General features: G+C 46.5%; 1 protein-coding gene across 3 annotated transcripts in view; it reads left to right on the forward strand.

Moving 5' to 3' along the window:
- Positions 1–18,985, forward strand: part of LOC141089504 (amine sulfotransferase-like) — a 211,465-nt gene that overhangs the window by 182,256 nt on the left and 10,224 nt on the right. For all 3 annotated transcript variants that reach the window (XM_073575959.1, XM_073575960.1, XM_073575961.1), the window contains one exon: positions 1,546–1,640. In XM_073575959.1, coding sequence (XP_073432060.1) covers positions 1,546–1,640 — 95 coding nt within the window. The remainder of the gene's footprint in view (positions 1–1,545; positions 1,641–18,985) is intronic.

An 18,985-nucleotide genomic window follows, 5' to 3' on the forward strand; every position in this document is an offset into this window, starting at 1 on the left:
ATTGGCTTGATAGTGGCACCCAGAGGAATGCGATCAAGGCTAGGGGCCATTCCCTTTGCGACTAGTCTGGTTCCTTACTCCACCTGACGGCAGTCAGCTTGGAACGGGACCCACGGGATGACTTTCCAACCACGTCCCTGGAAGAACCAATCTTCCTTTCGGAGAGTCTGCTGTTTCTTTAGTCCAAATCGTCTGGCACTCCCCATGCAGTTGGGATCTGCGCAGACTACGTCCTTCTCCTTCCCTCCCTCTCAGGGGACCAAATCTAACCTCAGCCTAGACTCTCCCGCCTTGCTACGCTCCGCCCACCTGCCAGCACACTTTGTGTTCCAAGCAGGGAGCCATGAAGGGTGCTCTGCTACACTACTGTGTGTGTGTGGGTATGGGTGTTGGAATCTGGTTGGGTGCATCCATCCTACCTGGTCGTGGGATACCACACCTCTGGTTGAGGTGCAGTACCTCTGTGGCGTATGGACCCGCAGGGGCGCCACATATACATGTAACGAGTTCAAACAGGTACAATTAACACAGGCAATGATTGCAGAGTAGTAGAGCTTCATAAAGAAAAACTAACAGGTCTGTGGGAGCCAGAATGCTTGCTGGTTGGTAGCTGCTCAAATACTTATTTCATGCAATAAAATGCAATTTAATTATTTAAAAATCATACAATGTGATTTTCTGGATTTTTGTTTTCAGATTCTGTCTCTCACAGTTAAAGTGCACCTACAATAAAAATTACAGACCTCTCCATTTTTTGTAGGTGGGAAAACTTTCAAAATTGTCTGTGTATCAAATACTTATTTTACCCACTGTATATCTCTACATCTTTCACTAGCTAAAGTTAGATACTGATCTATCTATCTATCTATCTATCTATCTATCTATCTACATAAAACAGTATCTGATTATAGATAGTGAAAGATAAAAGGTTTTTACCACCGAATTTGAGAGCATCATTATGTAGAGACAGAGATCCTGAAGTCAGTGATGTTTCACTTACTAGGCTACTTACTGTACTGTATGTTTTATAAAATCACTGTCTAATCAGCAGGAGCTTATCACTAGATGACTATTAAACCTTCTCCTATATAATTCTCCTTATTCATGAGCTCTTTATAGCCATGCCTTCACCACTGTTTAGCATCTTTTTGCCTATGCAAAGTGTACACAAAAAGCTTTTCATCATCGGGTGGGGTTATAAAGAGCTCAGCATTCAGAGAACTGGTAGAATTACAGATTAAACAGTGATCTTATTAAAACTGTAAGAAGCCAAGTAAGTTACACAGTGCTGGAACCAGGGTCTCTGCCCCTACTTTATGCTGATGTGAGATGGGTAGCATAAAACTGGTGACAGATTGCCTTGAAGTCTTTTTTTTTGCAACAAATTGCAGATGGTCACTCTTTCCGCTATAGTGCCTCATGACAAGGTAGTAGTTTCTAATCTGTAGATTTGCCCTCAAATTTAAAGCAAGAGTGATCATAAAAATTGTAAACTGTTAATGTATTTACAAATTCTATAATGATAAAGTTTATCTTACTTTACAGTCATAGGTAACTCGTGGTTTGATCATGTAAGGGGCTGGTACCAGCACAAGGAGGAATTTGACATACTTTTCTTGACATATGAGGACATGAAAAAGGTAATTAAGACCATGTACATTATAGAAAAATATTTCCATTCCTAGGGCATCCAGTAGAATTTGTAGCTATTAGTGATGAGCGAGCACTAAAATGCTCGGGTGCTCGTTGCTCGGGTCGAGCAAATTGGAATACTCGGGTGCTCGACCCGAGCAACGAGCCCAATGTAAGTTTATGGGAAAATCGAGTATTTTTACCGCCCCCCAAGGGGTCCTTTTAGAGTCTAAAAACATCTGAAAATGATGGAAACAGTGCTCAAATGACATGGGAACATCATGGTGAAGACCCCTGTAAGCATTCCTGACTCCCAGGTCACAGCTGTGAACAATGTTGTCAGAGTCTTACGCCATTTTTACAGGCACACAATAAAACGTACAAAAACGAAACCAAAATGGATTTTCCTGAAAAATATGTTAAGGAACATGCTTTCCAAGTTAATGACTTTTATATAAGGCAAAATAAATAACCCAAAACAAAAATGTTCCTCCACCACTTGGGTTATGTTCACACGTAGCGTTTTTTGATGCGTTTTTCAACTTTACCATTGCTTTCAACCAAGACAACTTCATTCACTGGGAAATGTCACTTTAACAGTTTACAACCTTAATTGTCCATGTGGGGTGTGACACATCTTCAGACACATCCTGTTTCATTTATGAAGGAGGGTCTCTGAAAGTCATAATGTCTATTTTTATAGGGCCAGCAATCGGCCCTCACTATTCTTAGAGAGTCATCAACTGGCTATGCTTTGTTTTTCCCATTACTAAACATTGGGTCCCTTATACTGTTATTGCGTTTGCAGTGAGTGGCAGGGTTCCTCAAAATTTGGACACAACCCAACAACCCATTGAACAGACATCATGGATGACCACATGCAACCAAAGTTCCAAGTATTCATTTGGTAATCCCATACTGTTTGCTTATGCATTGAATGCAAGGCCTGCCCTACACCAAAGTTTCACATACCACAATAAGCCTTTGAACACACTTACTGGATGGCCACAGGAAAACCAAGTTCACATTATTCCTTTGGTACTCCCATACTGTTTACTTACATATTGAATGCAAGGCCTGCCCTGCACCAAAGTTACATGCACCCCAATAAGCCTTTGAACACACTTACTGGATGGCCACAGGAAAACCAAGTTCACATTATTCCTTTGGTACTCCCATACTGTTTACTTACGCATTGAAGGCAAGGCCTGCCCTGCACCAAAGTTACATGCACCCCAATAAGCCTTTGAACCGAGGTACTGGATGGCCACATGCAACCAAAGTTCCCAGCATTCATTTGGTACTCCCATACTGTTTGCTTATGCAAGGCCTGCCCTGCACCAAAGTTACACTCACCTCAATAAGCCTTTGAACACTCTTACTGGATGGCCACAGGAAAACCAAGTTCACATTATTCATTTGGTACTCCCATATTGTTTGCTTATGCATTGAACGCAAGGCCTGCCCTGCACCAAAGCTACATGCACCCCAATAAGCCACTGAACACACATAATCGATGGCCACATGAAACCAAAGTTCCCATTATTCTGATTTTTTTAAGTAACCTAAAGTTTGCCCATGAAGTGAATACAAGTTCTGCCCAAAATTTGCACACACTCCAATCCCCCAAGGAAGAAATGTGGAGGATGGTCTCCGAAAAACGTTTTCCCAGTTTAAATGAGCAGGTTTCCTATACTTATAATGCCCATTGCACTAAGTGTATGGGTTGAAAAACATTTCCTTCTGGGGTGTACACATCAACCTACTGTGTAAATATTTTTTTTTACGGCGATCATAAACCCCCTTGCAAAAAACTATAGTGACTGTTGCATCATGGACCATGATTACCCTGGTGATTTAGTGGTGGTGTCAGAAGAGACGTGGAGGATGGCCTACTAAAACTGTTTCCCAGTTTACAGTAGCGGGTCTCCTATAACTGTAATGCCCATACACTAAGTGTATAGGCTGAAAAACATTTTCCCCTGGGGGTGTGACAGCTCAACATGAAGTGTAAATATTTTTGGAAGGGGCATCATAAGCACCCTTGCAAAAATTTTTAGTGGCTGTTACATCACGGACAACAGTCACCATGGTGATCTAGTGGTGGTGGATGATGAGGAGAAGGCGGAGGATAACAGCAAATTTCCAAAATCAGGAAGCGTATAGCCATGTGTGGGTGTGAAGAGGTGCATGGGAACATACCTCCTAAAAAATACACTGGATTTGAGGTTAGGTTTCACTGTTATCATGCTGGTGGTGTACAGAAGTCTGGCCCAATCGAGCCCTTGTTCATTTTTATAAGAATCAGCCTGTCAGCATTTTCAGTTGACAAGCTGATACGCATAGGCCTCTTTCACACCTCAGTTTTTTTCCATCAGTCATAATCCGTCGTTTTGTTAAAAAAATGGATCCGTCACAGCAGCTGTAGGAATTTTAAAGTCATAGAATTCATTAGAGAGAGAGCGAGAGAGAGAGATTTTTATGTGCCAGAAAGGCATTAGAGGTTAAATTAAAGGAAGATAACACATTCTGGGCATGCTCAGTTGGAAAAAATGGAATCCAGTGATGGATCTGTTTTTTGACGGACAGCGACAGATCCTGCACACATAGGCTTCCATTATAGCCAACGATAGATGGAGCTAGATCCGTCGCTGTCCGGCTTTTTGAAGTACACAAGAAACGTTACTATGTCCGTTGTATCCAGCCGACGGACGCAGAATTTCCGACAGATCCGTCAAAAGACGGATGAAACGTGTGGCCATCAGTCACAATCCGTTGGTAATACAAGTCTATGAGAAAAAAATGGATCCATCAGCATCATTTTGCTGGATCCGTTTTTTTCACAAAACGACGGATTGTGACTGATGGCAAAAAACTGATGTGTGAAAGAGGCCTTATCAGTTATAATTCCACGAGCGGCACTAAAGACACGCTCTGACAAAACGCTACCGGCAGGACAGGCCAGGCCCTCCAAGACGAAGAGAGACAATTCATGCTATGTATCCAGCTTTGAGACCCAATAATTAAACCCTTTCTGTCATATGACGTACAATCCCGTCCATGTGCCCTGGGACTTAATTCCCAGGAACGGGATAGTACGTCATAGCGATCAGCGGCGCTCACGTGATGAGCGCTGCTGATCGCGGCCGGGTGTCAGCTGATTATCACAGCTAACACCTGGCACTATGTGTCAGGGGCAGTCAGGGACCGCTCCCGACATGTTAACCCCTGGCACACTGTGATCAAACACGAGCGCAGTGTACCGATGGTTTAGGGAAGCATCGGGAGCGAGGGGGCTCCCTCCGTGCTCCCCTGCGACCCCCACAGCAGCGCTATATGCAGCACTTCTGCAGGGGTCTCCTTCCCTGCAGCTCCCTGGATCCAAAATGGCGCCAGGGATCTTCTGGGGCCTGCAGGGAGCAGGATTCCTCAGTGCCTGCAAAGCCCAGGCACGAGGAAGCCTTCTGTACTGCCTGTGAGAGATCACTGTGACACATGACAGTTATGTCCCCCCTAGGAAATTGTAATAAAGTTAAAAAAAAGTGTACAAATAATTTCTAAAAAATCGCTAAATAAATAAATAAAAAAAAATATTCCCTAATAAATTCATTTTTTGGAAATAAATAAAACAAAACAATAAAAGTACACATATTTGGTATCGCCGCATCCGTAACGACCCACTCTATAAAACTGTCCCATTAGTTAACCCCCTTAGCGAACCCCTTAAAAAATAATAATAAAAAATAAAGCAAAAAATAAAGCTTTATCATCATACCGCCGAACAAAAAGTGAAATAACGCGCGATCAAAAAGACGAATATAAATAATCATGGTACCGCTGAAAACATCATCTTGTCCCGCAAAAAACGAGCTGCCACACAGCATGATCAGTGAAAAAATTAAAAAGTTATAGCTCGCAGAATAAAGTGATGTAAAAATAATTATTTTTTGTTTTCTTGTTTGTTTTTGTTTTATTGTTTTCATTGCATAAAAGCGCCAAAACATAAAAAAACCACATAAATGAGGTATCACTGTAACCATACTGACCCGAAGAATAAAACCGCCTTCTCAATTTTACTGCACGCAGAATGGTGTAAATGCACCCCCCAAAAGAAATTCTTGAAATGCTGGTTTTTGCTCATTCTGCGTCCAAAAAATCGGAATAAGAAGCGATCAAAAAATGTCACATGCCTGAAAATGGTACCAATAAAAACGTCAACTCGTCCCACAAAAAATAAGACCTCACATGAATCGGTGGGTCAAAATACGGAAAAATTATAGCTCTCAAAATGTGGTGATGCAAAGACTATTTTTACAATAAAAAGCGTCTTTTAGCGTATGACAGCTGCCAAAAATAAAAACCCGCCATACATGGTAAATCAAACCCACCTGTTATCACCCCCTTAGTTAGGGAAAAATAATAAAATTAAAAAAATGTATTTATTTAAATTTTCCCATTAGGGTTAGGGCTAGGGTTAGGGCTAGGGTTAGGGTTAGGGCTGGGGTTAGGACTACGGTTAGGGCTGAGATTAGGGTTAGGGGTGTGCTGTGGTTAGGGTTGGAGTTAGAATTGGGGGGTTTCCACTGTTTAGGCACATCAGGTGCACTCCAAACGCAACATGGCTTCTGATCTCAATTCCAGCCAATTCTGCGTTGAAAAAGTCAAATGGTGCTCCTTCCGTTCCAAGCTCTGCCATGTGCCCAAACAGTGTTTTACCCCCACATATGGTGTATCAGCCTACTCAGGACAAATTACAAAACAAATTTTGGGGTCCATTTTCTCCTGTTATCCTTAGGAAAATAAAAAATTTGGGGCAAAAATATCATTTTTGTGGAAAAAGATATGATTTTTGTATTTTCACGCCTGGGCGTTATAAACTTCTGTGAAACACTTAGGGGTTCAAAGTGCTCACCACACATCTAGATAAGTTCCGTGGGGGGTCTAGTTTCCAAAATGGGGTAACTTATGGGGAGTTTCAACAGTTTAGGCACATCAGAGGCTCTCCAAATGCGACATGACACCCGCAGACCATTCCATCAAAGTCTGCATTCCAAAATGTCACTAGTTCCCTTCCAAGCCCCGACGTGTGCCCAAACAGTAGTTTTCTCCCACATATGGGGTATCAGCGTACTTAGGACAAATTGTACAACCAGTTTTGGGGTCCAATTTCTCCTGTTACCCTTGGGATAATAAAAAAATTGGGGACTAAAAGATCAGGTTTGTGGAAAAAATATGATTTTTTTATTTTCACGCCCGGGCGTTATAAACTTCTATGAAGCCCTTGGGGTTCAAAGTGCTCACCACACATCTAGATAAGTTACTTAGGGGGTCTAGTTTCTAAAATGGGGTCACTTGTGGGGGGTTTCTACTGTTTAGGTACATCAGGGGCTCTCCAAAGGCAACATGACACCCGCAGACCATTCCATCAAAGTCTGCATTACAAAACGTCACTAGTTCCCTTCCGAGCCCCGACATGTGCCCATACAGTAGTTTCCTCCCACATATGGGGTATCAGCATACTCAGGACAAATTGTACAACATGTTTTGGGGTCCAATTTCTCCTGTTACCCTTGGGAAAATAAAAAAATTGGGGACTAAAAGATCATGTTTGTGGAAAAAATATGATTTTGTTTATTTTCACGCCCGGGCGTTATAAACTTTTGTGAAGCCCTTGGAGGTTCAAAGTGCTCACCACACATCTAGATAAGTTCCTTAGGGGGTCTAGTTTCTAAAATGGGGTAAATTGTGGGGGTTTATACTGTTTAGGTACATCAGAGGCTCTCCAAAGGCAACATGACACCCGCAGACCATTCCATCAAAGTCTGCATTCCAAAACGTCACTACTTCCCTTCCGAGCCCTGACGTGTGCCCACACAGTAGTTTTCTCCCACATATAGGGTATTAGCGTACTCAGGACAAATTGGACAATAACTTTTGGGGTCCAACTTCTCCTGTTACCATTTGGAAAATAAAAAAATTGGGGACTAAAAGATCATGTTTGTGGAAAAAATATGATTTTTTTATTTTCACGCCCGGGCATTATAAACTTCTTTGAAGCCCTTGGGGGTTCAAAGTGCTCACCATACATCTAGATAAGTTCCTTGGGGGGTCTAGTTTCCAAAATGGTGTCATTTGTGGGGGGTTTCCACTGTTTAGGCACATCAGGGGCTTTCTAGGCACATCAGGGGCTTTCCAAACGCGGCATGGCGTCCAATCCCATTTCCAGCCAAAAAAGTCAAATTGCGCTGCTTCCCTTCCGAGCTCTACCATGCGCCCAAATAGTGGTTTACCCCCACATATTGGGTGTCAGCGTACTCAGGACAAATTGCACAATAACTTTTGGGGTCCTGTTACCCTTGGAAAAATAAAAATTGAGGGTGAAAAGATCATTTTTGTGGAAAAAAATATGATTTTTTTAATTGTACGGCTGTACGTTATAAACTTCTATGAAGCCCTTGGGGGTTCAAAGTTCTCACCATACATCTAGGTAAGTTCCTTTGGGGGTCTAGTTTCCAAAATGGTGCCATTTGTGGGGGGTTTCCACTGTTTTGGTACATCAGGGGCTTTCCAAACGCGACATGGTGTCCGATCTCAATTTCAGCCAGAAAAGTCAAATGGCGCTGCTTCCCTTCCGAGTTGTGCCATGCGCCCAAATAGTCATTTACACCCACATATGGGGTATCACCGTACTCAGGACAAATTGCACAATAACTTTTATGGTCCTGTTACCCTTGGGAAAATAAAAATTTGGGGTGAAAAGATCATTTTTGTGGAAAAAATATGATTTTTTAATTGTACGGCTGTACGTTATAAACTTCTGTGAAGCCCTTGTGGGTTCAAAGTTCTCACCACATATCTAGATAAGTTCCTTGGGGGGTATAATTTCCAAAATGGGGTTACTTGTGGGGGATTTCCACTGTTTAGGTACATCAGGGACTGTCCAAATGTGACATGGCGTCCAATCTGAATTCCAGCCAACTTTGCATTGAAAAAGTCAAATGGCGCTCCTTCCCTTCTGAGCTCTGCCATGCGCCGAAACAGTGGTTCCCCCCACATATCAGGTATCATCGTACTCAGGAGAAATTGCACAATAACTTTTGCTGTCCAATTTCTCCTGTTACCCTTGGTAAAATAAAAAAAATTGGACCTGAAGTAATTTTTTTGTGAAAAAAAGTTAAATGTTCATTTTTTTAAACATTCAAAAAATTCCTTTGAAGCACCTGAAGGGTTAATAAACTTCTTGAGTATGGTTTTGACTACCTTGAGGGGTGCAGTTTTTAGAATGGTGTCACTTTTGTGTATTTTCTATCATATAGACCCCTCAAAGTGACTTCAAATGTGATGTGGTCCGTAAAAATAAAATGGTGTTGCAAAAATGATAAATCACTGGTCAACTTTTAACCCTTATAACTTCCTAACAAAAAAAAATTTTGGTTCCAAAATTATACTGATGTAAAGTAACCATGTGTGAAATGTTATTTATTTAGTTTTTTTGTGTGACATATCTCTATGATTTAAGAGCATAAAAATTAAAAGTTGGAAAATTGCGACATTTTCAAAATTTTCATCAAATTTCTGTTTTTTCACAAATAAACACAAGTTATATGACTGAAATTTTACCACTAACGTGAAGTACAATATGTCTCAAGAAAACATTGTCAGAATCACCGGAATCCATGGAAGCATTTCAGAGTTATTACCTCATAAAGGGACAGTGGTCAGAGTTGTAAAAATAGGCTCGGTCATGAATGTGCAAACCACCCTTGGGGTTAAAGTGTTAAAAGGCACAGAGGAATCTTGGAGGATTTTGGTACGATCAGCATGGTACTCCCTCAGCAACTTCCAAAACTTTGCACTCCTTTTGATAGCACCATGTGCCTCAGGGCCACTGCGATGGGAGGGTCTGAGAAAACTCTCCCCAAACTTTGCCAATGTTCCCCTGTCTCTGCTGGATTGGAGTTGTGTCTCTTTCGCCTGTACTCCTTGGTTGTCTAACGACTGTGACCTCTGCCACCAGTGTTTTCAGATGAGAATTTTTTTAATAATTCCGCAACAATGGCATTCTAGTACTGCAAAATTTTAGTACACCTGTCTGACTCTGGAAGAAGAGAAGAAAGAGATAGAAAGTTCTCCATGTAGCGTGGGTCTAGAAGTGTCACCAATCAGTAATGACTGTCAGCCAAAATTTTAACAATTCAAGTGTCACGGGAAAGGCAGCGCAACATAAAGTGTCGTGTCGGACGCTGTTCACACCACAGCGTCCGGCAGGCAGAGGTAGTTCCACCTCCAGCCACTATAGCCTCAGTGGCGCCGGCTTGATCTTCAGGCTCTCGGGGGTTAATCCTGCTGGAGACCAGGTTGGAAGGTTAGTCACGCCCACGGTCTTTAAATAGTCATACTGGCATATGGGCGTCGCCGATTATAGCTTGTGTTTTCATACCAAGTGGTTCCGGTCTGGAGTGGAGGTGTTGCAGAGAGAGAGATTCGTATCTGGTGTCGTATGATCCGTCGTTATACTTTCTCCTTCCCATATTTGTGTTTAGTTGTGCCCTGTTCACATTACTGTATATTCCTGTGTGTGTGCAGCGCAGTGCAGTTTAAGTTCTCCCTGTCTGTCTTTATTTGTGTGGGAGCTTTGGTGGTGTGTCTCCTCACTGGGTGGAGGGTGGAGGGTTAAGTGCAGGGCTGAGCAGGAGATAAGGAAAGGGTGGAGGCTCAGGCATTTGCACCTTCAGCAAAAACCCTGGGTTGAGGGTCAGACAGGGTTTCCCCTAGTGAAAGGGACACCACAGGGGCCCCGGGTATTTCTGCCTTAGTTGTCCTAAGCCCCGCGTGACATTATAATCGGCCCACATTTTTTCAGGAGTCCATGGATCCCATGGATTCCATAACCCACCAGTTGGCGGCGCTGTCCTTACAGGTCTCCGAGTTGAAAGGGGCAGTTCAGCAGCAGGGCCTGGTAGTAGCAAAGGTGCAAACGGCATCTGCAGGTATCGGTGCAGAGCCGAAGTTTCCACTGCCAGAACGATTTTCAGGCGATCGCAGCAAATTTGTCGTATTTCGGGAGGCCTGCAAATTATACTTCTGCATGCGGCCAATCTCCTCAGGTAATGAGGCCCAGCGAGTAGGGCTGGTGTTGTCATTACTGAGTGGTGACCCCCAAGCATGGGCATTTTCCTTACCAGCTGACTCTGCTACATTTCATTCGGTCGATAATGTTTTTTCTGCCCTCGGGCTCATTTACGATGACCCTGACCGACTGGCTCTAGCGGAATCTAAAATCCGCGCCCTCCGCCAGGGGGAGCGCTTGGCAGAGGACTATTGTTCGGAATTTCGCCGCTGGGCTGTAGACACACAGTGGAATGACCCAGCACTGCGGAGCCAGTTTGTTCATGGGGTATCAGGGAGGGTGAAACAAGCCCTCCTGATGTATGAGACTCCGGCATCATTGGAGTCTGCCATGAGTTTGGTGATACGTATTGATCGCCGTTTTCGCCAGGGGGCACAGGAGACGCTACCTCTGGGGGAAAGCAGAGGTGCAGGTGTGGTTGAAGTAGATGAGTCCCCTGAACCTATGCAGATTGCTGGCGTGGCACAGGTTCAGCCTCGCGCTCCGGGATTCCGGAAGCCCAGAGCATGTTTCTACTGTGGTAAAAGAGGTCATTATGTTAACGTTTGCCCAGGACTACCTAAGAGGGTCACATCGGCGGAAAACTGTTAAGCTCAGAGGGTATGGAGGAGACCCAACTGAGCGTATGCATATCCTCCATGATGGTATCTCAATGTATGCTCCCTGCCAAGGTTATTATCGCCGGCAGAGAGCTACCTATATCAGTGTTTGTGGATAGCGGTTCCGCTACCAATCTCATAGATAAGGAGTTTGCACACACCGCCGGGTTTAAGATCGAAAAACTTCCTCACCCCATACAGGTGGTGACCATTAATGCTGTTCCCCTCCCTCAAGGGGAGATTACTGAGTTTGTGGCAGAGGTGAAACTCCACATTGGGGTCCTACATTCTGAGTCGGTTACATGTAGGGTCCTCCGTAATCTCCCAGCTCAAATGGTCCTGGGTTTTCCATGGCTGTCCAGGCACAACCCGGTAATTGATTGGAAAACTCAGGACATAGTGCAATGGAGTGGTTTCTGCCAAGACAATTGCTTGGCCACATGTGTGTCCGCCGTGACGCCCAGCCTGCCGGAGGCTTTGCAGGATTTCGCGGATGTTTTCTCTGAGAAGGGTTGCTCAGAACTGCCTCCACATAGAGCCTATGACTGTGCGATTAGGTTAAAACCCGGGGCCAAATTACCTAAGGCCAGGATGTTTAATATTTCTGGTCCTGAGAGGCAAGCTCTGAAAGACTACATCGCGGAGAGTCTGAGCAAAGGACACATCCGGCCTTCGTCCTCGCCTGTAGCCGCGGGGTTTTTCTTCATTAAGAAGAAAGATGGGGGGTTACGCCCGTGTCTGGATTTCCGAGAGTTAAACCAGATTACTATCCGTGATCCCTACCCAATGCCGTTGATCCCGGATTTGTTCAACCAGGTAGCGGGGGCGAAATGGTTTTCCAAGCTGGACCTCAGGGGGGGCGTATAACCTCATAAGGGTCCGTCAGGGGGATGAGTGGAAGACGGCGTTTAACACTCCTGAGGGTCATTTTGAGAGTCTGGTTATGCCGTTTGGGTTGACCACCGCGCCTGCCGTTTTCCAACATTTTATTAATGATGTATTTGCTCATGTCCTGGGGAGATTTGTGATTGTATACCTGGATGATATCCTCATTTATTCTAGCGATCGGGACACTCATTTGGAGCATGTTAGGCAGGTGTTACAGTTGCTCCGGGAGAACCAGCTCTATGCTAAGCTGGAAAAATGTTTATTTTTTGTCCAGGAGTTGCCCTTTTTGGGATATATTGTGTCCGCAGCCAGTTTTAAAATGGACACCGCTAAGGTGCAAGCGGTGCTGCAATGGGAGAGGCCGGAGAGTCTGAAAGCACTCCAGCGGTTCCTTGGGTTTGCGAATTATTATAGGAAATTTATAAAACACTTTTCGACTGTCGCCAAACCGCTCACGGACATGACAAAAAAGGGTGCCGATCTGGCGAACTGGCCTGAGGTGGCTATACGTGCATTTGAGCGTCTGAAGAATAGTTTTGCTTCAGCCCCCATTCTGGTGCAACCAGACGTGTCTAAACCTTTTGTGGTAGAGGTTGATGCGTCGGAGGTGGGAGTGGGGGCAGTACTGTCTCAAGGCTCGTCCTTGAGCGAGATGCATCCATGCGCCTACTTCTCCAAGAAGCTGTCGCCGGCCGAACGGAATTATGATATCGGCAACAGGGAGTTGTTGGCCATCAAACTGGCTTTTGAGGAATGGCGACACTTCTTGGAGGGGGCGGCTCACCAGGTCACAGTTATCACCGACCATAAGAATCTGCTCTACCTGGAGTCGGCCAAGCGTCTGTCTCCTAGGCAGGCTCGCTGGGCATTGTTTTTTACTCGTTTCAATTTTCTTGTGACGTACCGTCCCGGGGCTAAAAACACCAAGGCGGATGCTTTGTCTAGGTGTTTTCCGGGGGGAGAACCTCGGGAAGAGCCGGTACCCATCCTCCAGAAAGGGGTAGTGGTCTCGGCTCTCACGACGGAGGTAGAGGCGGAGATTGCCGAGGCCCAAGAGGAGGTACCACCAGGACTTCCCGCCAACAAATCATTTGTACCCCTGCATCTTCGGCTTAAGGTGTTGAAGGAACACCACGATTCGGTACTGGCTGGTCATCCAGGGGTGAAGGGCACCTTAGAGCTGGTATCGCGTCGTTTCTGGTGGCCCAAAATCCGTCAGGACGTGGTCTCGTACGTGGCAGCTTGCATCACGTGCGCTAGGGCCAAGTCACCCCGAACCCGTCCTGCTGGCACGCTACAGCCTCTGGGGGTACCCAATAGGCCATGGACAGAAATCTCCATGGATTTTATCACTGACTTGCCAGCCTCGGCAGGGAACACGGTCATCCTGGTGGTGGTTGACCGTTTTTCAAAGATGGCGCATTTTGTGGCGTTGTCTTCTTTGCCCAATGCTAAGACGTTGGCTCAGGTATTTGTGAAGGAGGTGGTCAGACTCCACGGAGTACCATCTGACATAGTATCTGATAGGGGTACGCAATTTGTGGCGAGGTTTTGGAAAGCTTTTTGCTCAAGGTTGGGGATCAAGTTGTCACATTCATCGGCGTTTCATCCACAGTCTAATGGACAAACTGAGCGCATGAACCAAAATCTAGAACAGTATTTACGATGTTTTGTGTCCGACAACCAGGAGGAGTGGTCTACTTTCCTTCCTCTGGCCGAATTCGCGTTAAATAATCACCGCCAAGAGTCATCAGGAGAGTCTCCATTCTTTTGTGTGTACGGTCAACATCCTCAGTTTTGTACCTTACGTCAGGGTGACTCCGGGGGTGTCCCGGAGGAGGATCAGCTAGGAGCCCAATTGTCATCAGTCTGGAGGCGGGTGAAACAGCGTTTGTTGAGCATGAGTGCCAGGTACAAACGGGTGGCTGACAGTAGACGCGTGCCAGGTCCGGACCTGTGTGTGGGTGAATGGGTGTGGTTAGCTACGAAGAACATAAAACTCAAAATTCCATCTTTAAAACTGGGTCCAAGGTTTATTGGGCCTTTTAGGATTTCTGCCATCATTAACCCAGTGGCTTATCGGTTGGAACTTCCTGCGGTGTACAAAATACATAACGTTTTTCACAGGGCTTTATTGAAAAAGGTGGTAGGCTTGGTGGACCTGACGCCGATGCCACCTCCAGTCATGGTGGATGGCGATTTAGAGTTCGAGGTCGCCAAGGTAGTGGACTCTCGAGTAGTACGCCGTACTCTTCAGTATTTGGTGCACTGGCGGGGGTATGGTCCGGAGGAGAGGTCTTGGGTTCCAGCCTCAGACATACATGCGGATCGGCTGGCCAGTTCTTTTCACCGTCGTCATCCGGACAAGCCGGGTCCTATGAGTCTTGAGGGCCCTGGGGTCCCTCGTAGAAGACGGGGTACTGTCATGTCGGACGCTGTTCACACCACAGCGTCCGGCAGGCAGAGGTAGTTTCACCTCCAGCCACTATAGCCTCAGTGGCGCCGGCTTGATCTTCAGGCTCTCGGGGGTTAATCCTGCTGGAGACCAGGTTGGAAGGTTAGTCACTCCCACGGTCTTTAAATAGTCATACTGGCATATGGGCGTCGCCGATTATAGCTTGTGTTTTCATACCAAGTGGTTCCGGTCTGGAGTGGAGGTGTTGCAGAGAGAGAGATTCGTATCTGGTGTCGTATGATCCGTCGTTATCCTTTCTCCTTCCCATATTTGTGTTTAGTTGTGCCCTGTTCACATTACTGTATATTCCTGTGTGTGTGCGGCGCAGTGCAGTTTAAGTTCTCCCTGTCTGTCTTATTTGTGTGGGAGCTTTGGTGGTGTGTCTCCTCACTGGGTGGAGGGTGGAGGGTTAAGTGCAGGGCTGAGCAGGAGATAAGGAAAGGGTGGAGGCTCAGGCATTTGCACCTTCAGCAAAAACCCTGGGTTGAGGGTCAGACAGGGTTTCCTCTAGTGAAAGGGACACCACAGGGGCCCCGGGTATTTCTGCCTTAGTTGTCCTAAGCCCCGCGTGACATAAAGTCAGCCATGCGTGGCAGACTGCAAAGAGGCAAGACTTCCCTGTAGGGATGATGAGCAAGTATACTCGTTAGGATTATTCGCCTCGCAATAATCGTCACAACCCACACAGCCCAGCACAGTCCCCGCACAGTCCAGTACAGTCCCACACAGCCCGGCATAGTCCCCACACAGTCCCCGCACAGCCCAGCACAGTCCTGCACAGGCCAACACAGTCCCACACAGCCCGGCATAGTCCCCGCACAGTACCTGCAAAGCCCAGCACAGTCCCGCACAGCCCGGCATAGTTCCCGCACAGTCCCTGCACAGCCCAGCACAGTCAAGCACAGGCCAGCACAGTCCCACACAGCCCGGCACAGTCCCCGCACAGTACCTGCAAACGCGAGCACAGTCCCACACAGCCCGGCACAGTCTTCGCACAGGCCAGCACAGTCCCGCACAGCCCGGCACAGTCTTCTCACAGGCCAGCACAGTCCCGCACAGCCCGGCATTCTTCTCACAGGCCAGCACAGTCCCAACACAGCCCGGCACAGTCTTCTCACAGGCCAGCACAGTCCCGCACAGCCAGGCACAGTCTTCTCACAGGCCAGCACAGTCCCGCACAGCCCGGCACAGTCTTCGCACAGGCCAGCACAGTCCCGCACAGCCTGGCACAGTATTCTCACAGGCCAGCACAGTCCCGCACAGCCCAGCACAGTGTTCTCACAGGCCAGCACAGTCCCGCACAGTCTTCTCACAGGCCCCGCCCAGCACAAACACACAGCCCATTACTCCATTTCTTCCCCTGACGAAGCTGCAGGCTGCAGCGACACGTGTTGGGTGCTGGCGGGTAGTGGGATCTCCCTCGGTAAATATTATGTGATTCTTATTGATTGCTTTTTGTTCTCCTCCTTTTTTTATTTTTACATGGATGGAATGATTTTTGTTCATTACATGGCTCTGTCTGAACACATTATTACTATGTAAAATTGACATTGTCTCTTTTCACCCACATATGTGTATCAGGCACATTGCCTCTTGTGTATAAAGATTCAGGTCCACTTGGCATAATTGTTCACTTTATTGTGAAATCATATATTATATATTGGCTATAGTTTGGACCTTCTTTTGGAGATAAGAGACAAATAAATAAATTAAAGTAATCTAATATATCAACCTTCACACTTGCTGGGAGAAAAGAGCATTGTTGAGATTTAATATTACTTGCTACATCATGTCTTGTATGCTTTATTTACATATGCATGCTCTTATTCCACCTGCCCACCCTCTCCATTTTGGTGTTTTTTAATTGTTTTTATCATGTATTCAGCCTTTCTGGCATTTGTTTGATCAATAAAAGTCTTTTTTGCATATCTACATCTGGCTGTGAGTGCGCTTTTTCTGTGCTTCTTTTTCCTTTTTTTTTATCCATTTCTCCAATTTCCCATAGACTTACATTGGACTCGCTACTCTTTACAAGTACCCGAGTATTAGGAGGTACTCCTAACGAGTACAGCGAGTCCGAATACTTCACTACTCGCTCATCCCTACTTCCGTGTCATCACCAAGAGGACGACAGACCATGCTCTCTTCCACCTACTCCTCCCTGTCTACAGGCAATACACGCTGAACAGACAGTATGACAGTTGTGCGTGTAGTAACGTCTGTAACGCATGAAAGTAGCTCCTGTTCTTCCTCCTCCTCCTAAGCCTCATTGTCAACCAATCCACGTTGGGATAACATGAGGCTGGGCTGTCACCCTGTATGCTTCCTTCCATCTTGGTAGACTCCTCAAAGTTTTGTAGGATGGTACATATGTCTGATATTCATGTCCACTACTGAGGACTTATGTGTGGAGTCTGAACTGAATTCAATACCAACGTCCTTGTTGATGCTGATAGTCAACAACTGCCCTCTTCTGCTCACAAATTGTTTCCAACTTGTGCAGTGTTGAGTTCCAACGCGTGGGGACATCACACACCAGTCGGTGAGCAGAAGGGTGGCGGAAGCTGGAGTTGACTTTCTAAAATGGACACACAGGTGGGGTACTTTCACAAGCAGATCCTACAGCTCCGGGTAGCTTTTGAGAAATCGTTGAGGTTAAGCACATGGGCCAAGCATGGTACATGTGTGAGCTCGCCTCGCCTCAGTGCCGCCACCATGTTCTGACCATTGTCAAATACGACTGGCTGTAGGTTCAGCAGTGTCAGCCACACATCTGCCTGCTCTTTCAGAGCTGTCCACAACTCTTCAGCATTGTGTGGTTTGTCACCTAAGCATACCAGTGCTGCAGTGCTTCCAGCTTGTGACTGATGTGGTCGTTTCGGAGATAGAGACTGAAGAGGAGGAGGATGAGGATGAGGTGCATATGTGGCGCCCCTGAGGGTTCAGTCGCCACAGAGGTACTGCACCTCCTCCTGAGGTGTGGTACCCCACCATCCAGGTAAGGTGGGGACACCTGACCATGCTCCAACACCTGCATCCCACACAACATAGTAGTATAGCAAAGCACCCTTTGGTGGTTCCCTGCTTGGATCACGAAGAGTGCTGGGAGGTGGGTGGAGCTTAGTCTGCACCAAAAGATTGGGAAAAGTTTAGGATTTAGTCAGTCTGACGGGGTCAGAAGGAGAGAAAAGATCCCCTGAGTGGGATGGACGAGGGAAGCGCTGCAGCGGACCTCAGTGACCTGGGTCTGCTGGCACAGGAAAGAGACATTGATGGAAAGCCTGACTCTTTGTAAGAAAGATAGATTTGAACGGAACGTAAGGAGAAGAGGAGGACTGAGGATTAGGGTTAGAGCAGAAACCTTCCCAAGTTCACAGCGCAAGGCCGGGGTCCGGTCCCCGAGGTTGTATGGATACTAATGGTCCTGCAGCAGACACCGGAGGAATAGAAGATGTCACCACTTTATTCCCACACAAGACTTGGGGGCACAACAGCAATGTGAGTGAGCCGGGACTTAGTATCAAGGAGTCCCCGAAGCAGGCTACAGCTGTCTGCTGTACAAGTAGAGTTCATAGAAACATCTGACAGGAGGAACTCCAGTGTAACTCAGTACTGAGAGTACTTCACTATAGGCGCAAAAAGGGAGACGTTCAGAAAAGGTGCATATGTTGGCGGAGTGTTGGAAGGGAGTACTTCATCTTGCCTGGAGGTTGGCTGAGCCCCTGACCCAGAGGACACGGCACGGATGCGGGCACCTGTATGCACAACAGACTGTGAGTAAAGCTTTGGCACTACATGCCCTGGTGTCCTCCACTTATTCCTGCGCCAACACACTCCGCACTGCTACATCTCTGTGCCTGGCACTGCACCATCTACGTCTTCTTTCTAGCTCCTCACCTACACTGCCCTGGGACTACTGCCCTACCTGTGGAGGGCCACAACATCATTGCTGCACTACACCATCTGTCCCAGAGGATCTGTTCGCAGCATCGACTTAACACCTCTCTTGCCGAACACCACAGGTGACATCACGAATCATTCCTATACCAACTTTCAACAATTGCCCACACGTGCAATGAACATTTCCGCTGTCTACAATGGGCGCCCAGGGCCACGGACAGGGTCATAGCTGCCGTGACAAAAAAACCCCGCTTGGAGATCCGCGGGCCCAGTACCGAGTACCCCACCAGCCCTGGGAGGGCAACCCACAGGAGCTGAAGACTGTGGGGGCAACCCTGATTGATGTAGGGTCCGCAATCCTGCTTGGTGATGGTGGTAGTT

The sequence above is a fragment of the Dendrobates tinctorius genome, unplaced genomic scaffold (genome assembly GCF_039654945.1).
Source record: "Dendrobates tinctorius isolate UK_male_01 unplaced genomic scaffold, ASM3965494v1 ptg000046l, whole genome shotgun sequence".
Taxonomy (NCBI): Eukaryota; Metazoa; Chordata; class Amphibia; order Anura; family Dendrobatidae; genus Dendrobates; species Dendrobates tinctorius.